Source organism: Episyrphus balteatus, chromosome 1 (assembly GCF_945859705.1).
Source record: "Episyrphus balteatus chromosome 1, idEpiBalt1.1, whole genome shotgun sequence".
Classification (NCBI taxonomy): Eukaryota; Metazoa; Arthropoda; class Insecta; order Diptera; family Syrphidae; genus Episyrphus; species Episyrphus balteatus.
Window position 1 is genome coordinate 58,905,565 of NC_079134.1, and position 25,875 is coordinate 58,931,439.

At 34.1% G+C, this 25,875-nt stretch overlaps 1 protein-coding gene across 1 annotated transcript; it reads right to left on the minus strand.

The window, feature by feature from the left end:
- Positions 1-1,807: 1,807 nt before the first annotated feature.
- Positions 1,808-25,875, minus strand: LOC129921419 (uncharacterized). Its single transcript, XM_056003234.1, has 4 exons — positions 25,343-25,875; positions 25,011-25,259; positions 21,429-24,943; positions 1,808-2,274 (listed from the first exon to the last, which is right to left on the minus strand). Exons 1-4 carry the CDS (start codon positions 25,873-25,875, stop codon positions 1,808-1,810), a joined length of 4,764 nt encoding a protein of 1,587 aa, XP_055859209.1.

A 25,875-nucleotide genomic window follows, 5' to 3' on the forward strand; every position in this document is an offset into this window, starting at 1 on the left:
ATAGTTAATGCACCTTGGTACATAAGAAATAGCGATCTACATCGTGACTTACAAATAGAAACGGTTACAGAAGTTGTTAAAAAATACGCTGTATCGCATAATCAGAGACTGCAAAGTCATACCAATTCTGAAATGGTGTCCGTCTTGAATACAAGAAACCATGTTCGAAGATTAAGAAGAACCAAGCCTCATGAGCTTATGGTCTAAAAAGACATGGGAAAGTATTAAAAGTTTAAACTTCCCCCAAAGTGATTTTACAAAGTTAAGAAAGAAAAATCTGATGTCGATCTCTCAAGATTGGTCCTGATAAAGAGGTGGTTTTAGTGGTTAAGAGTCCCACACTACTTGGTGTCGAATACTGCCAAGTGTCTTTTGAAGATTTCCTCCCGTCAAAAAAAAAAAAAAAAAAAAAAAAAAATACTTGTGAGAGTATATTTTAAGAAAAGTAAAAACATATCGAGCCCTATAAAAAATTGCAGATCATTGCAGACATTAACTACTTTTGAATTAGTTAATACATATATTGAGCAATATAACGGAAAAAAAATTTGAGTCCCCGCGTTGCCCCAGTATTTTATTTAATTTTTTTCAGAAATTGCTCCTGAAATCAAATATTTGGAATTGTTTAAAGAATGGCTTAAATTCAAAAATTTAACTAGGGGGAAATGTGTTAAATCATTATAATTACATATTTATAATACTAAGCACCTAAAAAACGAGGATGTACAAAATAAAATAGAAAATTTTGTGAAAAATTTTGAATTCCGTTGGAAAAAGGCAAACAACTACAGAACGAGATTTTCGGAAGTAAATAAAACATAGCTTGAATCAATAATGAAATTTTCTGATAATGGAGCTAAGGATATTCAACCTAGACCCTCAAAAGCTGCAAGAACATAAAAAAAATCTGTGTTTCTGGTACTAAGAGTCAAAAAAAAAGTTCAAAATATCGTTGCTTACAATTCATTGCAAGCCTTTCTCGTGCAACTTAATCTGCTTTATGGATGATTGGTAAGCGAAATGCCGCCCATATAGTTTAAGAAATTGTAGAAAAACCAATGATATCTGTTAAAAACGTGGGTGCAGGTATTTCAAAGTAAGGGTTTTCTTAAATCATGGAAAAATGATAGGTACCTAACAAATTTGGAGATATAGACTTACTCAAGAAGAATTTTTTTCTTAGAATACACCTTGCATAGGCATAAATTGATTTGGGGGTATTTCCACCCCCCAATGATCCTCCCCTGCTCCTGTGTTGCCACCCGAACTAAATATAAGTATAAAGTGCCAGTTCGGTACGATAAAATTAGAAGTAGACTACAATTAGTTGGAGGTATTCCGATCCTCCAATGCCCCTCCCCTAGATACGGACCACGAAAAAATTGTTTTTTATCCGAACTACAAGTATTTACAATTTTTAATTCGATAGGATATTTTTAAGTAGGCTGAAATTGATTTGGGGTTTTTCGACCCCCACTGCCCCTCCCTTAGGTCCGGACCACAAAAATATTGTGTTGTGTTGTCATCTAAACTACATACATATAGGTACGAAGTTTAAGTTCAATACGAAAACTGGAAGTGGGTCAAAACAGGCTTCCAAGATTTTATTACATTGCTAGTTTGTGAGTTACTTTGTCATTTACAAGTGAAGCTAATTAAAGCGTATTTAAAACATCGGATTTGTTTTGTTATGGCAAAATGCAACTTCTATTAAATAAAAGGATACTAAAGCATATGAATTTATGCCATTTTGTGAGGTTCTTACACAGTCAGGAATTAATTCGCGTTAAATGTGCATTCTGGACCACTATGCGTCTTGTTGATCTGGTGAATTTAACAAAGGTGTCTTAGAAGCTTTGGACCGAGTTAAAATAGCCAGACAATGCTGCGCTTGAGGTATGCGACTACTTAAAATAGCCAGACAATGAGGTATGCAACTAAGGGCATCCGCATTCGTGTTCAACTTACCAGGTTTGTATTCTATTTTAAAAACGTACTCCGAAAGCTTATGACGGAACATGCACAACCGAGCTGTGGGATCTTTCACATGGAAAACCCCCTTAAGAGGTTGATGATCCGTATAAACAGTGAAGACACGACCTAACAAGTATGAACGAAAATTATTAACAGCCCAGACAACAGCTAAAGCTTCCCTTTCTATAGTAGAATACCTTTTTTCAGTTTTACTTAATGAACGACTTGCGTAGGCTATCGGTTTGTCCGAACCAACTTTTCCCTGCGACAAGACTGCACCCAGAGCCTCATTACTTGCATCTGTGGTTAATAAAAAAGGTTTAGAAAAATCTGGATAGATTAAAACAGGTGGTTTTGTAATGGCTTGTTTGAGTTGTTCAAAAGCATCTTGCTGCACATTTGTCCACTTGAAGTAATTTTCTGTTCTTAGCAAAGAATTAATTGGAGCTGCTATTTTAGCGAAGTTAGGTATAAATTTTCTATAATAGTTAGCAAAACCTAGAAATGACTGAACTTCTTTGATGTTTTTCGGAACAGGAAAATTCTTAACACAACTTGTCTTAGAAGGATCAGGGGTGGCACCGTTCTCTGAACATACATGACCTAAATAAACGACTTCTGTACACAAAAAATTACATTTTTCCGTATTTTGTTTCAGTTTATACTCCCTTAACTTCGAGAAAACTCGCATCAACTTTTTATTGTGATCATGCAAATTTGGGCTAAAGATCACGATGTCATCCAAGTTAAGTTAAGATGTAGTTTATTATCCGTTGGAACGTGGCTGGTGCTCCCGTAATACCAAAAGGCATCCGATTAAACTCATAATGTCCCAAACCTGTGCAGTTTTTTCTCTATCTTTGCTGTCGATTAGAACTTGGTGGTAGCCGCTTGCCAGGTCAAGGGTTGAGAAATAACGGCAATTTCCTAACTGGTCAAGAACATAAACAAAAAATACCAAGACTGGAAACTCGGCCGTCAACTGACGTTTGCCTACAAGCTGCGAGGTGTGGTGAATGTCGTGAACCTATCGTTGTGTTCGTGTCCGATATGTGGTGCATGTCGTGAATCTATAAATGTGTGGGTGTTAACGTCATTTACCAACATGGTGGCTTTCACATATATTCACAGACAGCACTGTACACAAAAGGGTTTTGGGGGGAAAGACGTACGAAAGTTTCCAGTCTTGGTATTTTTTGTTTATGGTCAAGAATATCTTCTATTCTTGGCAGTGGAAAAACGTCTTTAATCGTAGCCTTGTTCAGTTTACGAAAATCGACCAAAACTCGCCATCTCTTTTGACCATCAGGTCCGGATTTTTTCGGGACTACCAAAAGAGGTGAGTTCCATGGTGACTTGCTAGGTGAGATTATATCATTTGCGAGCATTTCGCTTACCTGTTTATTAATCTCATCTCTAGCAATCTGAGGCAAACGATATTGTTTTTGATTAATTGCTGCTTGATCTGACTTTACTGGGATCTTATGAGTTAACACTTCAGTATGCGTCAACGGGTCGCCTTCTAAGTTAAAAATGTCATTAAACTGAATGCATATATTTTCGATTGCCCGTTTTTCCTCCCTATTGAGATCTGAACTAATTTTCAGCGTATTCAGGAGCTTAGAGATTCGTTTATCCGGCTCCTGTTCTGTAACGCTAAAAATTGGACGATTTATCTTGTCTTGGGTTTGCACCCGAAACTTATTAAAATTTTGAAACTTGGGTATAAAATTGTCAGGTAAATAATAAGTTTTTTCGGTAGAGTTAATGATAGAAATAAACAAATGATTTTTTTTCACTCTTGTTATAGTGTTAGCCAAGTAAACTCCTGGTTCTAATTCTTGACTTTGTACAAGAACTTCTCTTAAACCAGTGTTTACTTTTAGCTTCAGAATAGATTGAGAACGAGGTTTCACTTCCCTATTTTCATCATTTTTTTTGTTTACTTGGGCTTATCATTGGAAATTGTGATACCAGCTTTCTGTTGTTGTCCAAAAATTTTAGTGTTTTGGTAACAGAGTCAATTATAGCATGGTTCCAAAGAATATCCCGGCCTATTATACCATCGGCGGGCACAATGTGCCATTTTAAGGACACATTGTCCAAACTTTTATACGATTGGACTGTACCCAAAGTTGTAGTGTTTCCACCAAATGCTCCACCTAACTTTCGTATTTCTTTTGAATAAAATTTAGTTTTCTTAATTAAAACGCTATTTTTCAAAAGGCTTAAATCTGCACCTGTATCTACGAGTACGATAACTTTACCTCCTTTTGCCTCAGGAAAAGGTAATTCTACGAAAACGTCGTTTTTATTTAACTTATTTATTAGACAAAATCGACTTCGCTTTATGTCACAAAATCTATTTGTTTTGAAGATACTTTTACATTTATTGACTATCTGTATTATATATTCATTTACATAAATGTATGCTAATAAAAATAAGTTAAAAAACAGACCCATAAAGTTCCTTACTTGTTTTTGTACCTTTCTTCCAATTTTGAAGGAAGGTTTCGGAAAAATACAATTTTTAAAACATTTAAGAGAACTAGTTGCAGGTATTTTTTTTTTTTTTTTTTTTTTTTTTTTTTTTTTTTTAATCCGTTAATAGCCTCCTTTGGAGGTATTTTGTTCCTACTTAAAATCGAAATACGATTTTTAATACCTTTACGAGAAGGAGTTCTAATTTTATTTCCAAGCGTTATACCTTTGTCTGGGGACTTCTCGTTGTTATCCAAATTTAGTTTTTTCCTTAAAGTTTTGTCTTCATAAATATTTTTCTTTGGAGAATTAGATTTTTTGGTGACTAAGATTTGTTTTTCAATAGTCTTTGACGTATTTGGGGCACAGCTCAGTTGTTTAGGCTGGCCCTTTTTTCAATAGTTTTTGACGTATTTGGGGCACAGCTCAGTTGTTTAGGCTGGCCCCTTTCCCGTTTCCCTCCCCTTTTTTTGCTAGGTAATTCCTTTTACTGTAGTATTCATCTTCTGAGTGGCTTATTCAAGAACACCAATCACATTGCCTTACCTTTCGTGATTTAGCCTCCATTACAAAGACTTTGGGACATGTCCCACGGGTATGACCATAGGCTTGGCAGGATTTGCAGAAAGGAGTGTTCTTCCTTATTCTGCAATCCGCATATGTGTGATTTGGTTTGTTACAAAAACCACACTTTAATATCTATGACGATATTGCTTTATTTGGAACATTACTACAATGCAAATTACCTGTCTCCTGAATTTTGGATTTTGCTGGTGAGGTATTCCAGAAAGGGTTGCTTTGTGGAAACTGTGGATGTTGTTGTTGTGGTACGCACATTTGGTCGTACTTCAAAATTTGTTTAGGAAGCTGGGACTGAGAGTTGTATTGGAAAAGGGTGTTATTGAAAGAGAGGTTACCGCTATATTGGGGATGAAGTAGCTGGGATGTTTTGGTCGCCGTGTCTGCCAGTGTCTGCATATCTTCTCCGCTTACGGTCAGCATGAATTGACGCAAAGCTGGATCCAACAGCCCCATCTTGAAGCTGGTAATGATGGAGTTTTTTTAGCTTCGGGATCCGCTGTTTCGTAACATGCGTCTATTATATCGTGCGCCTTTGTTTGGAGGCCCGTCAAACGTCAGGCAAACGCGTGAATATCTTCGGGAATTTGGAAACAGACTGTTTTTTCTTTTTTATTTCCTAGTTTCTTTTTTAAAACCTCTAATTCCGTGGAATGCTTTAATTCCAAACTTCCCTAGTTCCCTTTCTTTATCTGCCTCAGACTTCTGGACAGACTTTAACTCACTGTTTGCCTTAGTGAGGTTTGAACGAAGTATATCGATTTCGAAGTTTAGTTTTTATATATGGGGCATTTCACTTGAAACCAGCGGCTAAAAATGTCGTGGGTCGTCAAATTTGTTCATATTTGGTATATGTATTCCTCAATCGATTTAAAAAATACATCTGGAAGGATTTTGAATTTTAAGCCCTGATAGCGGAGTTATGGGCTTCTAAAGTTTTGAAAAACTCTGGGAAGAGTTTATTTGAAAAATTTATATAAATTAAAAGAAGGGGTAACAAAATTATTTTAATGATGGATTATATGCAAAATTAGACGTGCTTTTCAAATATGAAATCTAAACCGGAAATAGATTTATTTTTTCGACAGAAAACCGGAAGTTGGCACTTCAAATCCAAATTTAAGAAACTTCGACCATTTTGATATTTTTTTTAAATAGTCTTAAAATAAAGCTTATACAATTTAAAAACTACATGCCAAATTTCAGAGTGGGATCTCAAGCCGTTTAGAAGATACATAGGTTTTAGTGAGGGGTCTTCGTGCATGTAAAACCGGAAGTACCCAGTTTTCTATGTCTCTCAAGTTAGCAGAGCAAGGTCAGCAGAACATATGTTTTGTTATTGGATCTTTTAGTGCTTATTAAGTGCTAATTAAGTGCCCCAAAATTAAATTAAGTGCTCCACTACTTTTGGAGAAAATTAATGTTCTGCTAACTTGATTTAAAGTTAGCAGAGCAATTACCAGAAAATGCCCTAAACTGCTCGTAGAAAAATCGGGTTTGGTATAATATTTAGGTGCTAATTAAGTGCTCTACGAATCCCAAAAAAAATTTCCAAAAAAATTTTTTTTTCCAAAAATAATTTTTTTTGTGTGATTTTCGAAAAAAATTTTTTTTTTTTTTCAAACTCTCTTAAATAATTAAGTTCTTAACTAATATAAGTTAAGTACCCCATTTTCCGAAGAATTTTCCGAGATTTTCCATTAAAAAAAAATATTTTCATTTTCCATACAAATTCATGTTCTGCTAACTTGAATTTTGATTTTTTCAAAAAATAAATTTTTTTTTGACAAAATTCAAATGGAGTAATTAAGTGCTCGACTAATTTGAATTAAGTACCCCATTTTCCGAAGAATTTTCCGAGATTTTTCATTAAAAAAAAATATTTGCATTTTCCATACAAATTCGTGTTCTGCTAACTTGAATTTTGATTTTTTCAAAAAATTCCACTTTTTTCGACAAAATTCGAATTGAATAATTAAGTGCTCGACTAATTTGAATTAAGTGCTCCATTTTCCGAAGAATTTTCCGAGATTAAAAAAAAAAAAAAAAATTGTCATTTTCCATACAAATTCGTGTTCTGCTAACTTAAATTTTGATTTTCTCAAAAAATAAATTTTTTTTTGACAAAATTCAAATGGAGTAATTAAGTGCTCGACTAATTTGAATTAAGTACCCCATTTTCGGAAGAATTTTCCGAGATTTTTCATTAAAAAAAAATATTTTAATTTTTCATACAAATTCGTGTTCTGCTAACTTGAATTTTGATTTTCTCAAAAAATAAATTTTTTTTTGACAAAATTCAAATGGAGTAATTAAGTGCTCGACTAATTTGAATTAAGTACCCCATTTTCCGAAGAATTTTCCGAGATTTTCCATTAAAAAAAAAAATATTTTCATTTTCCATACAAATTCATGTTCTGCTAACTTGAATTTTGATTTTTTCAAAAAATTCCACTTTTTTCGACAAAATTCGAATTGAATAATTAAGTGCTCGACTAATTTGAATTAAGTGCTCCATTTTCCGAAGAATTTTCCAAGATTAAAAAAATAAAAAAATTGTCATTTTCCATACAAATTCGTGTTCTGCTAACTTAAATTTTGATTTTCTCAAAAAATAAATTTTTTTTTGACAAAATTCAAATGGAGTAATTAAGTGCTCGACTAATTTGAATTAAGTACCCCATTTTCCGAAGAATTTTCCGAGATTTTCCATTAAAAAAAAAAAATATTTTCATTTTCCATACAAATTCATGTTCTGCTAACTTGAATTTTGATTTTTTCAAAAAATTCCACTTTTTTCGACAAAATTCGAATTGAATAATTAAGTGCTCGGCTAATTTGAATTAAGTGCTCCATTTTCCGAAGAAAAAAAAATAAAAAAAAAAAAAAAAATTGTCATTTTCCATACAAATTCGTGTTCTGCTAACTTAAATTTTGAAAAAAGTGGAATTTTTTGAAAAAATCAAAATTCAAAATTAGCAGAACATGAATTTGTATGGAAAATGAAAATATTTTTTTTTAATGGAAAATCTCGGAAAATTCTTCGGAAAATGGGGTACTTAATTCAAATTAGTCGAGCACTTAATTACTCCATTTGAATTTTGTCAAAAAAAAATTTATTTTTTGAGAAAATCAAAATTTAAGTTAGCAGAACACGAATTTGTATGGAAAATGACAATTTTTTTTTTTAATCTCGGAAAATTCTTCGGAAAATGGAGCACTTAATTCAAATTAGTCGAGCACTTAATTATTCAATTCGAATTTTGTCGAAAAAAGTGGAATTTTTTGAAAAAAATCAAAATTCAAGTTAGCAGAACATGAATTTGTATGGAAAATGAAAATATTTTTTTTTTTAATCTCAGGAAATTCTTCGGAAAATGGAGCACTTAATTCAAATTAGTCGAGCACTTAATTATTCAATTCGAATTTTGTCGAAAAAAGTGGAATTTTTTGAAAAAATCAAAATTCAAGTTAGCAGAACATGAATTTGTATGGAAAATGAAAATATTTTTTTTTTAATGGAAAATCTCGGAAAATTCTTCGGAAAATGGGGTACTTAATTCAAATTAGTCGAGCACTTAATTACTCCATTTGAATTTTGTCAAAAAAAAATTTATTTTTTGAGAAAATCAAAATTTAAGTTAGCAGAACACGAATTTGTATGGAAAATGACAATTTTTTTATTTTTTTAATCTTGGAAAATTCTTCGGAAAATGGAACACTTAATTCAAATTAGTCGAGCACTTAATTATTCAATTCGAATTTTGTCGAAAAAAGTGGAATTTTTTGAAAAAATCAAAATTCAAGTTAGCAGAACATGAATTTGTATGGAAAATGAAAATATTTTTTTTTTAATGGAAAATCTCGGAAAATTCTTCGGAAAATGGGGTACTTAATTCAAATTAGTCGAGCACTTAATTACTCCATTTGAATTTTGTCAAAAAAAAATTTATTTTTTGAGAAAATCAAAATTCAAGTTCAGTGGCGTACGTTGAGTGGTCGGGGCCCCGGGGCAAGACTAAATTTTGGGGCCCCTTTTCATATTTGGGGGCCCGTTTGATACAAAAAAAGTACGTATACGCCATACATTTTTTTTTGTATGGCTTATACATTTTTAGGTTTATTTTAAAGTTTTAATATGTTCGTAATGCACTTTGCCTAAAATGATATGTTTAGAGACCACTATAATAATTTTTTTTTAGCTTAGAATTGATAGTTCTTGGGGCCTCTGTTCTGAAGTAATATGTACATTAGGGCGTTCGTTATTTAGGTTTTTTTTCGGGAATCAAGTTCCTAAGTGGAAAAACTGTTTCTAAATAGGTAATAAAAAAAAAAAATCCTCTAATTTTTTCAGATTTTTATTTTGACACTAGATGGCGCCCCAAGAGGGTTAAAGTTTTTTAACATTTGAAATAGGTATGGTATAGGTATTTTTTTAGATATAGACTTCAATCAAAATTTTTTGATGAGGTCCTTGTCTACGTTAAACAACGTTTTCAATGTTTTGTATGTTTTATGTTTTATTTAAACAAGCAAATGAGTAGCATGAAAAATAAAATAAAATCCAACAAAGCCATGCATGCCTTGACTAAACCCCTGGTCCTAGAAAAATGATCTATACCTTTTTGTTTAACGTAGACAAGGACCTCATCAAAAAATTTTGATTGAAGTCTATATCTAAAAAAATACCTATACCATACCAATTTCAAAATGTTAAAAAACTTTAACCCTCTTGGGGCGCCATCTAGTGTCAAAATAAAAATCTGAAAAAATTAGAGGATTTTTTTTTATTATTTAGAAACAGTTTTTCCACTTAGGAACTTGATTCAAAAATAACGAACGCCCTAATGTACAAGTGTACATATTTGATTTTCCATCATCAAACATTATTTTTTTTTATTGTTGGGCCCCTGAAAAATTCATTTTGGGGCCCTCAAAATAAAATATTTAGCGGCCCCTAAAATAAAAATTTTTGAAGCTTTGAATTGATAGTTCTTCGGGCATCTGTTCTGAAGTAATAAATACATATTTGAGTTTCCATCATCAGACATATTTTTTTTTATTTTGGGGCCCCTGAAAAACTAAAATTAAATATTAAGAGACCCCTAAAATAAAATTTTTTTAGCTTAGAATTGATAGTTCTTGGGGTCTCTGTTCTAAAGTAATGTGTACACATTTGATTTTCCATCATCAAACATAGTTTATTTCTTTTGGGGCCCCTGAAAAATAATTTTTGGGGCCTCAAAATTATCAAAATTAAGTGCTTAGAGGCCCCTAAAATATAATATAATTTTTTTGGAGCCAAGAATTAATAGGTATTGAAGCCTCTAATCTGATGTAATATTCGGTGACATTCCGTTTGTGCATTTAGTTTTGTGCCCTGATGTATTTATGTTGGGGCAAAAAAAAAAAAACAATTTTTTTTAACTCAATTTTATTTTTAAGTACTGAAGTAAAGGCATTTGGGGTCCCTGCAGGGCCCTGGCTTGAAGTTGTTTTTTGCTGTTTTGGGGCCCCTAATGTATTATTTGTGGTTGCAAAGATTTTTCAAGTAATATTTTTTGGGGCTCTAAGGTAAAATTATAATTTTTCTTTTAAAAAAGCAGTTTATTTCCTTTTGGAGCCCCTGGGGTAACCTTTTTATCAAATCAATATATATTATGTGGCTACATTATACATTACACTGAATGACATAATTTGTCTCCCTTGTATCCGAAGTGATTCAAACTCATTTTAATTTACTTCGTAACTCAATTTATGCTAACAGTTTCCTTCTCTGCATTGTCTTCAGTGGGGACCCTGAGGTCGGTCGGGGGCCCCGGGGCGTCGCCCCGCTTGCCCCAGGGGAGTGTACGCCCCTGTTCAAGTTAGCAGAACACGAATTTGTATGAAAAATTAAAATATTTTTTTTTAACGAAAAATCTCGGAAAATTCTTCCGAAAATGGGGTACTTAATTCAAATTAGTCGAGCACTTAATTACTCCATTTGAATTTTGTCAAAAAAAATTTATTTTTTGAGAAAATCAAAATTTAAGTTAGCAGAACACGAATTTGTATGGAAAATGACAATTTTTTTTTTTTTAATCTCGGGAAATTCTTCGGAAAATGGAGCACTTAATTCAAATTAGTCGAGCACTTAATTATTCAATTCGAATTTTGTCGAAAAAAGTGGAATTTTTTGAAAAAATCAAAATTCAAGTTAGCAGAACATGAATTTGTATGGAAAATGAAAATATTTTTTTTTAATGGAAAATCTCGGAAAATTCTTCGGAAAATGGGGTACTTAACTTATATTAGTTAAGCACTTAATTATTTAAGAGAGTTTGAAAAAAAAAAAAAAAAAATTTCGAAAATCACAGAAAAAAAATTATTTTTGGAAAAAAAATTTTTTTTGGAAATTTTTTTTGGGATTCGTAGAGCACTTAATTAGCACCTAAATATTATACCAAACCCGATTTTTCTACGAGCAGTTTAGGGCATTTTCTGGCAATTGCTCTGCTAACTTTAAATCAAGTTAGCAGAACATTAATTTTCTCCAAAAGTAGTGGAGCACTTAATTTAATTTTGGGGCACTTAATTAGCACTTAATAAGCACTAAAAGATCCAATAACAAAACATATGTTCTGCTGACCTTGCTCTGCTAACTTGAGAGACATCAGTTTTCTCTGCTCTGACCCAGCAGTTTGTACCACCCCCAAGTTTTTTTTGCCCATTCGATAGAGCATTGGCTGAATATCATTATCCTGATTTTTCGCACTCGCGAAATTCACCTTTCAGCCGCCATCTTGGATTTTAGTTTTTGTTGAATATCTCGATTTCTATTTATCCTACATAAAAGTTGTGTATACAAGATACGTAGGAAATTAAATTTCGCGTCTTTTATGCTAAGAGAACTTTTTCGATATTCTTTATATTAAAAAAGTTATCAAAATGGTCGAAGTTTCTTAAATTTGGATTTGAAGTGCCAACTTCCGGTTTTCTGTCGAAAAAATAAATCTATTTCCGGTTTAGATTTCATATTTGAAAAGCACGTCTAATTTTGCATATAATCCATCATTAAAATAATTTTGTTACCCCTTCGTTTAATTTATATAAATTTTTCAAATAAACTCTTCCCAGAGTTTTTCAAAACTTTAAAAGCCCATAACTCCGCTATCAGGGCTTAAAATTCAAAATCCTTCCACATGTATTTTTTAAATCGATTGAGGAATACATATACCAAATATGAACAAATTTGACGACCCACGACATTTTTCGCTGCTGGTTTCACGTGAAATGCCCCATATCTTCTTCGGCCCGTTCGTTTACGATTTCAGACTCAAGCTGACTCCGATTTAAACTCAAACGAATTTTTTGAATATTATTGAGTTCAGCTCTCAGCTCCTGGATTTCTCTTTTATTTTTATCCTGGAGCCTTTGGACTGCCTCTGAATACTCAACGAGTATTGTGTCGGTAGTCTCGAGTCGCGTAAATTTACCCCACTGCAAACTTAACTGTGAGTAAATTAGTGAATATGTCTCCCTACTTGTGATAGCCTTAAGTTCCCTTAACAGATGGTAATTGAAATTCTGAATTTCGTCACCTTGGTCTTTGGATCGTTTTTCCAATTGAAGGATTTCTTCTATCAATTGATCTTTAGACCTTTCTGTTCTGTCCATAAAACTATCACAAGATACTGGAGCTAATTAACCCAACCTTATATTATTTCACGGTTCCCAACAAAAAAAGTATTTATGCAAAAAAAAAAATAATATTTTTACCGCGACCTACGCCAACAAAAAACGTTTTGTTGGATCGAAATAACCTTGAAATATTATATTATGTTATATTATATTATTATCGACCTATGCCAACAAAAATGTTTTGTTTTTTTTTTATTTTAAATCACGTGGAAAAAAATATTACAACAAAGAACACCAAATATAAAAATAATAAATAAGAAAAAAAAAATTAAGTGCACAAGCTCAAATTTCCGCTTTGCACTTCATAATTTTTTTTTTTTTTAACAAAAAGATAGGTACCTACATAAACATTTATACGTATACTTACCTGTGGTCTAAAATACCCTATATTGGATATTTTCTCACGTCAGTTGTAGCTTGTTGTTTTTTTTTCAACTTTTTATTTAATCACTGAATCAAATGCACAATGTAGGTATATTTTTCCACTATTTTTTTTTCATTGAATATGTATCACTAAATGCACAATGTAAAATTTGTACTATATTTTTTTTTTGCTATGAAACTTAAGCACAATTAATTCTTTTATGATATTTTTTTCTTATTTCGAATACGATTTGGATATTATATTTTTTTTTTCTTTCGGATACGGTACGGATATTAATTTTTTTTTCTTTCGGTTCGCGAACCCGTTGCGCCAATATGTTAGAGATAAATTAAAAAACAAAAGGACCGTCTCGGTTGATGGTTAAATTAAAACTCAACCCGAGTTCTAAAGACCAACTCGGAACTTCATGAACTTCCAAAATGCATTACTCAGCTTTGACCTGCTGAGTTGCATTCTGGAAGTTGGCTTGACCCACTGAGCGTTGTGTCACATTAGTGTGACACAAAGTTGCTGCAATTCATTATTTAATTATAAATAGATTTAAGTAGAGCGGGTCAGCTCTGAGTGATGTAATATGGGGCACAACACAGTTGCCGCTAACGAAAGAATTTTGGATTTGGTGGATCATAATCTCTCTATTAGCAGCAGGAGGGTAACTGCTATGCTTGGAGTATCCCAGTCGAGAGCTTGGAGAGTCATTCACAGGGAAAGATTACACCCCTACCACCTAACATAGAGAGGAAATGGAAGGAAATTATTTTCGGAGGATGTTCTAGACGGATGAAGCCCAGTTTACCAGAGATGGGGTAACAAACTTCCACAACTTACATTATTGGAGCAGCACCAATCCACACATAAAAAAAACAAAACAAATCTCAACACCGTTTTAGTTGTAATGTGTGGCTTGGTATAGTTGGAAGAACAGTGATTGGACCCAGGTTCCTGAATTCTAGTATAAATGGAGAAACATATCTACAGTTCCTACGAGACCTTTTACCGGATTTGATTGACAACGTTCCATTGGCCATAGCAGATGATTTGATCTACCAACAAGATGGAGCACCAGCACACTATAGCTTACCGGTAAGAAACTGGCTGGATGATCATTTTACTGACCGTTGGATAGGAAGAAGGGGACCCACGGAATGGCCACCTAGATCACCAGATTTAACTCCCCTAGACTTTTATGCATGGGGATTCATGAAGAATTACGTTTACGAAGTGGAAATAGGATCTATGGAGCAGCTGAAACAATGGATTGAAGTCGCTGGAGTCAAATTGCAGGAGCATTTGTCAATCATAAACTTATGTAGCTCCATTAGGAGGAGATATAACCTTCACCTTTTAAAGAATGGAGATCTTATCGAAAATTTCTTATAATTAATTTCAATAAAAAATTTTTGTTTTTATTTTTAAGGACATTTTAAATCAAATTATTTGTTTTCTTATTTTTAAAGGTTTCAAGAGAATAATTTTTCCCTAATTACCATTTGAATTTTCTTCTGCGATGTATGTCCTTTATTTGCTTTTTGGTTATACATTTATGTTTGTTGTTATTTTTGAAATTGTGGTTTGTTTGTCTTATTGCCCTAACAGGTAGAAACTATCGGCAGCGAGCGACCCCATGGGGTCGTAATAAGAAAAAAATTACAGGTAAGTGGTCTTTCAGGCTTTATCAATGAACTTTATTGTACCCTAATAAACTTCCGGGTTAAAAAAAAATAATTAAAAAAAGGGTTAAAGTTTCATAAATTAATTTACCTACAAGTCCTTCCACGTAAAATAAAAAAAAAAGGGTTTTTCTTAGAAAAAAGTTGTGTTGGTTTTATTTTTATTTCTCAAAAACGACAAGATATTTTTGCATCTAGTTTTCTGTTTTTGTTTAAAAACATAGGAGAGCATTGAATTTAAGAAACTAAATTAGTACTTAATTACATAAAATTTTGAGAAAAATTAGTTCAAACATTTTTTTTTTCATTTTTTTCCAAAATGTTGACTTTGGAAATTAATTTTTCAAAAACTATTTCAAAAAACAGCTTGTTTTAGATACCAAATGAAAGACGAGGTATTTGGCTTTACAAAAAGGTATAACTCGTTGTTGTAGGTATAACCGTTGATTTTTAATATTTTTTTCCAAATTAAGTCAATTTTTTAGAAAATTGCCCCTCCCGGCTAATCGGGGGGGGATAGACCCCCCCCTCCCATACGATTTTTTTCTTATCTCGACCTAACCTACACGCTCTAGCTTTTTGGCACATTACTCCTGAATCACCCTGTATATTACCATTTCCTCTTCGGAATTCAACTGATAATATTTATGGACAAACAATTTTTTTTAAATAAATTCATATTTTACTACGAAAAAGTTAAAAAAAATCCATTTAAATTTTTTTATTAACGTTTTTTTTTCAAAATTTTGAGTTGAGGACTATTCTTTCAAAAACTTTTGATTAAATGTAGTGGATTTAAATTTTACAAATAGAAATGAGATTCTGGCTTTTTAAAAACGTGTTTGTAAATATTGTAGATGTTGCCGTTGTTTTAAAAAAAAGTTTTTGTGTTTGAAGTCAGTTTGTGAGAAAATTGCATTTATCACTCAAACAATGGAAGATTGTCCCTTACTCCCATATATTATTTTTTTTTTAAATTACCTAGAGAATCTTTTGCTATCATTTGTTTTATGAAATTTTAGCAAAAAAAATGGTTTAGTTTAGAAAAAATTTAATTTTAATTTTAAAAATCAATACGGCAACATCGGCAATTTTTAATCCATAGACTAGTATTTTTAATAACCTACGTTTGAAAAAAAAATCGTCAAAATCAGAGCTGTTCGGCCGGGTTCCCTAATAATTTGGTTTAGTTACTCTTAGACCGAGAGCCGGCAGCATATTTTGGCAGTTTTGATATAACCGAAATTCGAGTGTGCACATATCTAGATATGCACCACAGTATGTCAACGGAAAAAGTCTGGCAGTGATCTTTTTCAGCTTTCCCTTGCCAGACGCATCCAAAGTGCAGCAAAAAATCAACTTTTGGCGTTTTGGTATTACCGAATAAATGATACACCAAAAAATCATAAAAAATCCACTGATTTCAAAACTGTGGGTACCGCAAGTTTCTTTTTCAGCTTTCCCCCCGCCAGACCGCTTTAAAGCATTTTTAAGTGCATTTTTCTAATAAAAAACCTAATTACTTATTTTCTGTTAGGTATAACCGTATGATGGTAACAAATTAATATTCTATGTCTATTCCAGGTCTAGAAAATATAATTTTTAGCCAGCTAATTTTCAGCCTTCCCTCTGCCAGACGCACCCAAAGTGCAGTCAAAAATCAACTTTTGGCGTTTTGCTAGGTATTAACCGAATAAATGATACACTAAAAAATCATAAAAAATCCCCTGATTTCAAAAATGTGGGTACCAGAAGTTTTTTTTTCAGCTTTCGGCCCGCCAGACCGCTTTGAAGCATTTTGAAATGCATTTTTTTAATAAAAAACCTAATAGCTTATTTTCTGTTGGGTATAACCGTATGATGGTAACAAATTAAAATTCTATGTCTATTCCTGGTTTAGAAAATATAAGTTTAAGCCAGATATTTTTCAGTATTCCCTCTGCCGGTTAGGTTTCCCAAACAGGTTTTTCCATATATAAAACACCTAGTTTCTGTTTTTTTCTTATAAAATTGAAATAATATTTTTTTGCTTAGAGTAACCATATGATGGCCAAATATTAACCTTCTCTGCCTTTTCCTGATTTAGAAAATGTTTAAGCCAGTTTTTTTTCAGCCTTCCCTCTGCCAGACGCTGATGAAAATGGTGAAACGATTTCGTGTCTACAAAGTGTTATTACCCATTAATTAGAATTTGTAGTAAAAATATTAAGATGCTTATGAGAACAAAAAAACCAATAGAATTTTAGGAAATATAATTAGAATAAATAGGACATAATGAGTTTTTGTAGCATATCAAGAAATTGTAATTTTGTTGGTCCTAAATAACTACCCAAAGTGGGATTTTTTCCGATAACTATTTGAGGTCTTAAGTAGTGGTATTTTCTTTACAAAATGGGTGATATTTATGGCCTATTAAATCTTAACAGAGAATATTTGGGTTTTAACCCTTAACTATAGTGGTGGGTCCAGGGGACCCACATCAACTTTTAAAAAGTTAATAAAAACCGTTGAAAATGAATTTTCTCTTTTTTTTTTTTATTTTTTTATTTTTTTTTAAATTGTTATCTTTTGATGCTTAAAAACAAAATTTATAAAAAAATTCAATTTTGTATTTTATTTTATCATTTCAAAACACCACAAATTTTCACCACTATAGTTAAGGGTTAAATAGAACCAAATGTTCGACTCGGGATGCTTAAATATAATGAAGTATATTTTTGGAAAAAAATCTAAAAACCTTAAAAGTATCATAACAGTAAGGTCTGGTCTTGGCTTAGTTTGATTGACCAGAATGGACTAATGTGTTGATTTTTCCTAAACGGCTTTTCTGATTTCAACGAATTTTTTTTTACACAAAACTCTATATATGTAGATAGCTTAATACAATTTAGTATTAAAATTTTCCAGAAAAATTTTTTTTTTGGGTTTAAAAAAGTTATAAGCTAAACAAATTAAAGAAAATAAATGAAAACTTCAAAGCATGCTTTTTTTCATATGTTAACGTCTACTTTTATTAAAAAATAGCAAAAAATGTAAATGTAAAAATTTCCAACTTCTTTAATAATTAAAAACACAACCTTTATATTTGAAGTAATAATTTGTAGTGATTTATTAGGTCATAAGACCAATTGTACATTCGATTTGTATAGCAATTTCATTAATTTTATAACATTTTAATTTGTGGAATGTATTTAAATATCATTGCCATGTACGTTAATAATTTAATTTTGATTTAGTACTTTTTGTGTACTTTTACGTACTTTCGTACATTCTCCCGCCTCGAAAAGTGATGAAATTATCGGAATTTATTTTCGCCTGGTGCATACTGGCATTAATGTGGAATTCCAACCAAATCGTCATCAGGAACTGCTTTACCGACATCATAATTCATATTTCTCATTGCAATGGGAACATGAAAAGAGACAACATAATTAGTGCATTTGACAATTAAAGATAAACAAAGTCAACAATATAACAAAAAACAGAAATTAAATGAGTAATTTATATTTATCTCTGTTGCTACAATAAGACTTGAATGAATGACGATAGCATCGTTGCATTCATACACGTACACCCATAGCCGTTATCATCTCATAGTAAGTTGTAGTTTTACAAGACGTAGTGCGGTCGTCGGTCGTGTGTGGTATTTAGTCTCGTGCAAATTTTATATTAAAATAAATTTAATTAAGTTGTAAAGTGCCGGAGTTTTAGTTTTCGTAGTTTTAATTTTATTAATTCGATGTGTTTTTAATTCAGGTAAGTGTTTGCTGAATGTGGGTTAAATGATTTTAATTGTTAAATCGACGAAGTGAGCGCGCGCGCATATAATGACAATTTTTCGATCGCGGGTGTGCATGTTTAATGTGTGCATGAGTGTTGTGTTGTAAATTTTCATTAAATTTTGGTAGAATTATAAATTATTAATTGGCTTTCAATAGCATTTTGATTAAAATATAGTGTCTTATATGCATAATGCATATACAGGGTGTCCCAAAAGTTAACGTCGAAACGAAAACGGTAGATAGGGTAGGTGGTGACAGTTATCAGAAAAATAATAAAAAAAAATCGCAGCAATATATTTTGGGAGTTATGGGCATTTGAAAAAAAGTCAAAAAAATGGTCACCCTTTGAAGGTTTTTCATGTGCCGTGACTTCAAATCTTAATTTGTCTCATTTTTTCTTTTGTTACGGAACCTTGAATAACCCTGCTATCAAATGCATTCAAAAATTTTAACTCAGCTGCATCAGTTTTAAGGAAAATATTACTTTTTTATCCAACTTAGTACTAAAAAATTTTACATGACTTTAATTCAATGAGCCGTAGTGTAAAAAAAATGCACTACGATGTTTCGGCAAGTTGACTTAAAAGTTGGTGTGTTCAATTCTCTTTTCAAAATGGTACAACATTGTTGGGAATATTCCATAAATAACCGAGATAAATTTTTTTTTCTTAAGAAATCCGACTTTTTTATGAGGTAATTTTTCCATATTATTCAAGTTTTGTACCCTTTCAGAACCTTTCAGAATACAAAAACTTAAATAATATGAAAAAATTTCGTTTCGACGTTAACTTTTGGGACACCCTGTATATGTATGTATGTGCATTGGGTATAAAACAGATATGGCGTGATCTGTTTATATAGGTACCTGTTGAATTTATGTATTTAGTTATATACATACATAGCAAGGTAAATTTAAATTCTAATTGGAAAGTGAAAAGCGCTCGACTTCCAATTTTATTTGTTCGCGACGTTTGTTTATCTCAAATTGAGTGAGTTTTAAGTTGAGTGTTTTCAAGTTTAAAGTGTTCATACATGTTTGAAGTGATAAACAGTGATATTAAATTTTGTTTGACGTTTATAAACAGTGGGATACATTTTTTTTTGTTGTTTACTTTTATTTGAAGTGGTTTTTTTTTTGTGACGAATTAAATTCAATGAAATTAATTGGTGTTGCAATTTAATTGTTTTAATTCGGTGAAATTTAGTGTCGATGAATTAGTTTTCAGCAATTTGATACGATTTAAATATTAAAATGTTAATTAATTTTGTGATGAAATTTGTGAATTGTCTTCGACAAATTATTTTAATTGTGACGTCAGTTGCTGAATGCTGATTCGTGTTGACATTATTTTTTTTTTTTTAATTCAAGTGGTGAATAAATGGATTAGTGAATTGTTATTGTTGTGTTTTATATTTTGATTACAAATGATTTTGATATTCATTATTATTTTGATTAATATGTGTTATTGATTGAATATGTGAATTTATATCATTTTGATGATTCGAATTAAATGTAATTTTGTGAATTTAATTAAATTAAAATGTATTTAAATTATTGTTGTTGTATTTTATATTTTAATTATAAACTGATGTTTGTATTCAATATTGTTTTGTTTAATATGAATTGTTGTTTTAGTTTTTAATTAAGTATAATTTTGATGAATTAAATTAAATGATATATTTGTGAATTTGATTTTAAAAAATTTAAGTACATTTAAATTGTTGTTTTATTTTATTTTAAACATGATGCCGCTGACATTTTGTTTGTTTACGATCATTTTGACAGGCGTGTGGATCTTGTTTTTTCTCAATATGGAGCATATTACATTCTATAATTTGTGATGAATTTTGTAATTTCTCAGTTTTAATTGAAATAAATTATTTTATTTGTTTTTATTATTTTAATGCTTGTGTTGTTGCAGAACATTATTTTGTTATTATTTTTAAAGTTTTATGTGTTTTGTGACAACATTTAATTTTAATTCGAAGAAAATTTATTGTTGTTTTTAGTACTCTACAGTACATTTGTACTTAAATAAATACAATTTTCGATTAAATTTGGTTTTTTATTTGATTTGAGTAAATATTTTAAATATTTTGTGTTTTTATTTCGAAATAATTTAGGATTTTATTTTGAAATTTATTAAATGAGAATGAATATTTTGATTTGGTTTTAAGATTAATTCAAGATTTTAAATTATTTTGTATCGATGTTATTTGAGTTTTGATGAATGTTTGCAGGTTGGCTTTTATTTAAATTTTATATTATTGTGGTTTCAGCGGTGGATTGGTTTGACGGTAGGAGGCATATTTTTGCGATCGGTCGCTTCATGGATCCGTTTTTTGTTTTGACGGTGACCACGCGCACTAGGCCATCCGTTCCGGAATGAGTTTTCTCAATTCGGGCTAGATTCCAGTACGTGGGTGGTAGTCGCTCATCTTTTAGAAGAACTAAATCGCCAATCTTCGGCAATTCTTTTATTTTGGTCCATTTCGGACGTTGCTGAAGTCGGGACAGGTATTCTGAATTCCATTTTTGCCAAAACATTTCGGACATTAATTGAACGCGTCTCCAACGGTCCAAATGTGAGATGTTAGTGTTGGTTTCGCCTTGAGGAACGGCATGTAGCGATTCGTCGACTAGAAAGTGCGCAGGTGTGAGCGCATTCAAATCGTCTATGCTGTCGGATAGTGGGCATAGGGGTCTCGAATTCAAACACGCTTCTATTTGCGCTCGAAGCGTAGCGAGCTCCTCAAAGGTTAGCCTCTCTATTCCTACAACGCGTTTCAAGTGGTTCTTGACGGATTTCACACCCGCTTCCCATAATCCACCAAAGTGGGGAGAAGCCGGGGGAATAAAGTGCCAATTTGTACCATAGTTAGCTAGGGTTGTCGCGATTTCTTTAAAGTCGTGTTTTGCTTCATTTAACATCTTCGCTAGTTCGTTGTTAGCTCCAACGAAATTCGTTCCACAGTCACTGTAGACATGCTGGCAGCTTCCTCTTCTTGCAGTGAATCTGCGGAATGCGGCCAAAAATGCTTGGGTTGTCAAATCGGATACAACTTCCAAATGAATGGCCTTTGTTGCCAAACAAATAAATACCGCGAAATATCCTTTTAGGATTTTCGCACCACGTGCCTTCCATGATTTAATGTCAATTGGACCTGCATAGTCGACCCCGGTATGGCTGAAAGGCCTAGCCATACGCACTCTAGCAGCTGGTAAATTACCCAGTAATTGCTGCATTTCAGATGCCTTTTGCCGGAAACAAGAAGTACACCTGAATAATTGATACTTGACGCTTCTTCTAATTTGCCCAATCCAATATCGTTGTCTGATATAGCTTATCATTTGTTGGATACCGCCATGAAGCGTATTTTTATGAGCTTCTCTGACAACCAAAGTCGTGAAGTGGTGGTTGTTTCGTAGTAGTATGGGGTGTTGAGCATCGTAAGATAAAAGGGAGTTCTCTAAACGACCCCCAACTCTCAAGATCCCATCTATATCAATAAATGCGTTTAATGAACTCAGACTTTTAGGCATTTTAGAATTTGCCTTGAAGTAGCTTAACTCTGTCTCAAACATTTCACTTTGGGCAGCTTTGACCATGAGAAGACGAGCTAATTCTAACTCCCATGGATAAAATGAGCCGGTGATGATTCCATACAGTTTAGGACGACACTTAATGATGAAGCGGACACACGTAGTGATGACTCTGGTTGCTCTTAGGAGATTTGATGAATTAAAAATAGCCTGAAGGATATTGTCGCTTTCCAAAACATGTACAGTTAGTACCTTGACCGTGCGTTTTTCTTCTTCAGTGTCGGTTTCAACGGGCTGATCTGGAGAATCGAAATCCCATTTGCGATGCAGAAATTCTGGACCATTCCACCAAGTTTGCAGCGACTGAAGTTCTGATGGAAGTACACCCCTGGACGCCAGATCGGCTGGGTTATGAAGCGTACCAACATGTCCCCAGCAATCGATCCCTACTAAACGCTGGATTTCGGACACTCGATTGGACACGAATGTGGTCCATTTAGCAGGAGTTGCTCGTATCCACGCTAGAGCTATTGTGGAGTCCGTCCAAGAGTACATTTTGACATTTGGAATCGCCAAAACTTCCTTAATGTACTGCAATAGTTGCGCCAAAACCACGGCACCACAAAGTTCAAGCCGTGGCAAAGTAATTGTTCTCTTGCTTGGTGCCACTCTTGTTTTTGACAAGATGAGATTGACGTGGATGTTGCCATTGCTATCAAGAACGCGTACGTAAACTGCTGCCCCGTATGCCTTCATTGAAGCGTCACAAAATCCGTGCAGCTCGATCGCCATGTTGGTCAGACTTATATGAGTCCATCTGGGTATTCGGAGTCGCTCGATAAGAGGAAGTTCTCGATGAAAAGCTTCCCAATCTTTCATCAAAGCCGATGGAATTGGATCATCCCTATTACAACCACGGTTCCATAGTCTTTGCATTATAATTTTTGAAGTGACGACACATGGTGAGATCCAACCAAGTGGATCAAACAACTTGGCTATGGTCGATAATATTGACCTTTTCGTGGTTGCTTCTGTCGAAGGTTGTAAATTTTGATAGGAAAAACAGTCATCGATGGGAAACCACTTGATTCCTAGAGTTTTGACGTGGTTGGACCAGTTAAATGGAAGTTCAAAATCAAGCTCCCGGTCTTGAACTGGAATGTCTTCGACAAGTTCCTTGACATTGCTGGTCCATTTTCTTAAATTGAGTCCCGCTGACGATAAAAGTTGGCTGGCTTCATCACGTTTCTTTCGTGCCTCTTCGATCGAATCGGCACCACTGATCAGGTCATCAACATACATGTCTTCACGTACCACCTTTGCCCCTTCCGGAAAATTGTCGCTCTCATCATCAGCTACTTTTTTCAGAATCTTGATGGCAAGATATGGAGCACTCGCTGTTCCAAAAGTTACGGTGTTCATTTTGAAAATTTGTACTGGCGATGTTCTCTGCTCTCTCCACATAATCAGCTGATAGTATCGGTCTGGGAAACTTACCAAAATTTGCCGATACATCTTCTCTATGTCGGCCGTAAATGTGACTCGGTGAGTCCGCCATCTAAGAACTAGATCTATGATGCTAGTCTGCAATTTTGGACCCACCAGAAGACTGTCGTTGAGGGATTTCCCATCCAAAGCTTTTGAAGCTGCGTCGAACACTACTCTCAGCTTTGTAGTGGAGCTAGCTTCCTTAAACACCGCATGATGTGGCAAGAAATAGTGATAAGGTGTTGCCAAAACCGGGTCATTTGGATCTATTTCTTCCATATGGTTGAGGTCTTCGTACTCCTTAATACACTTTGTGTAATCCGCAAAAAGTCTTGGATCGGCATCGAGTTTCTTTTCGAGATGTTGTAATCGTCGAAGAGCGCCTTGTCGGCTGGAACCCATCGCTGGAAGACTTTCACCTTTGAACGGCAGCTTCACTTCATAACGCCCGTCAGGTAAACGCCTAGTGTGTTGTGAAAAATGCTCATCGCAAGCAATGTTGTCAAGGGTTTCATGTGTCTGGAACGGCATTTCTTCCATCTCACAAAACTTCTCCATCTGTGTGCATAATTCGGCAATTTGAAGAAAGTTGCGCACTTGCCGGGGAATTTCCGCTGGAACTTTCCCTAACACGATCCACCCTAATTGCGTATTTTGCGCGATCGGGCCGATACCATCTAGAGGCCGTTTTATTTTGGGTAAAAATATTTGGGCACAAACATCGCTTCCCAGTAGTAAGTCAATGTGAGCAGGCTCGTAGAGATGGGGATCTGCTAACGAGAGACCATCGAGATGGTTCCATTTTCCAGGTATCACGCGTTGGGTCGGGAGATGGCCAGTCAGCGACTTGAAGACCAATGCCTGAATGGCAATCTCGAACGTCGAGTGGCGGGATGCAAGACTTACTTCGACGGAGTTACGCGTTTTGCCACTGCTGACCAACCCTAACCCAGATACCTCGACCATGTTACGCCGCTTTTCTAGCTTCAGCAGTTGTGCAGCAGCTTCTGTGATGAAAGATCTTTCTGACCCAGTATCGATCAGAGCTCGTAAAAGGCGTAGCCGGCCATCTGCACTTCGGGCCTTAACAACTGCTGTCGCTAGAAGCACCTGATGTGTTGTAAAACGGTCACCATGCGACGTGTGGTAGTTAAAACTTTGTTGTTGTTGTTGACCCATTGGCTGGAACTCAGGCGCGTTCGGATTTACGGACGAGTATAACGCGTTCGAACTGGGTATATTAGCCTGAGCTGAAGTAGCTGCAGGCTGTGGTTGTTGTTGTGGTGTGTGTGTGCTGGAACTCGGCTGATTAGTATGCAGCAATGTGTTGTGTCGTTGTTGACAGAAATGGCAGGAGCTGGAACTGGGACATTCGTGGAGAGAGTGTCTGTAAGAAAGGCAATTTTCGCAGACCTTTAACCTACGAACGACATCTCTTCGTCGCACATTGTCCATATTCAGGAACTGCTGACATCTCTTCAACGAGTGCTTCTCCTGGTTGCATAGCTTGCATACCAACAGCTCCACAGTGTTCGTCTTCGGCACTGGCTTGGAAGGCTACTTGGCTGATTGTTTCACAAGGAAACTCTTCGATTTCGCAGGCTGGAAACGCGGCTTGCTGTTGACGGTTTGCTCGTTCTTGTTTCTGCCTGCTGCACCAAGTTCCTGTTGGCCTACAACCTCAAGAGTCCGGAAACGTATCTCCAAAGACTCGGTAAGTTCTTTAAATTTTGGCAACTCTTTTCGATTTCCTAACTTCTCTTCCCACAGTTTTTGAGTTATGCTGGGGAGTTTCTGGACAATGAACCAAATCAAGACTGTGTCCCAGGTAGACACCGGAACGTCCATATTCTCAAGAGCGAGGTAGCATTCTCTTGTGGTGTACAAAAGTTCTTGCAGACCAGAAGCAGTTTCTCGAGTTTGAGAAGGTTGACCAAACAAATTTTGCATTTGAATATGCACCAAAATGCGCTTGTGGTCATAACGCTCCTCTAAAAGCTCCCACGCCTTCTGGTAATTAGCTGCTTCCACCGATATGTTCTGCAGAAACCGATTGGCATCTACAATTAAGCAGGACTGCAAAAAATGCAGTTTATCGATCTCATCTAAAACCTTGTTATTATGAACGAGAGCTAGGAACCGATCATGGAAACCACGCCACGTAACATACGACCCGTCAAATTTTGGTTGATCGATGCGTGGAAGTAAGATCCCCGATGACGTTTGCCCTGTTGATGGTAGAGTACCCCCACTTGAAGACGCCCCACTGACTGGTGTTGATTTTGCCAT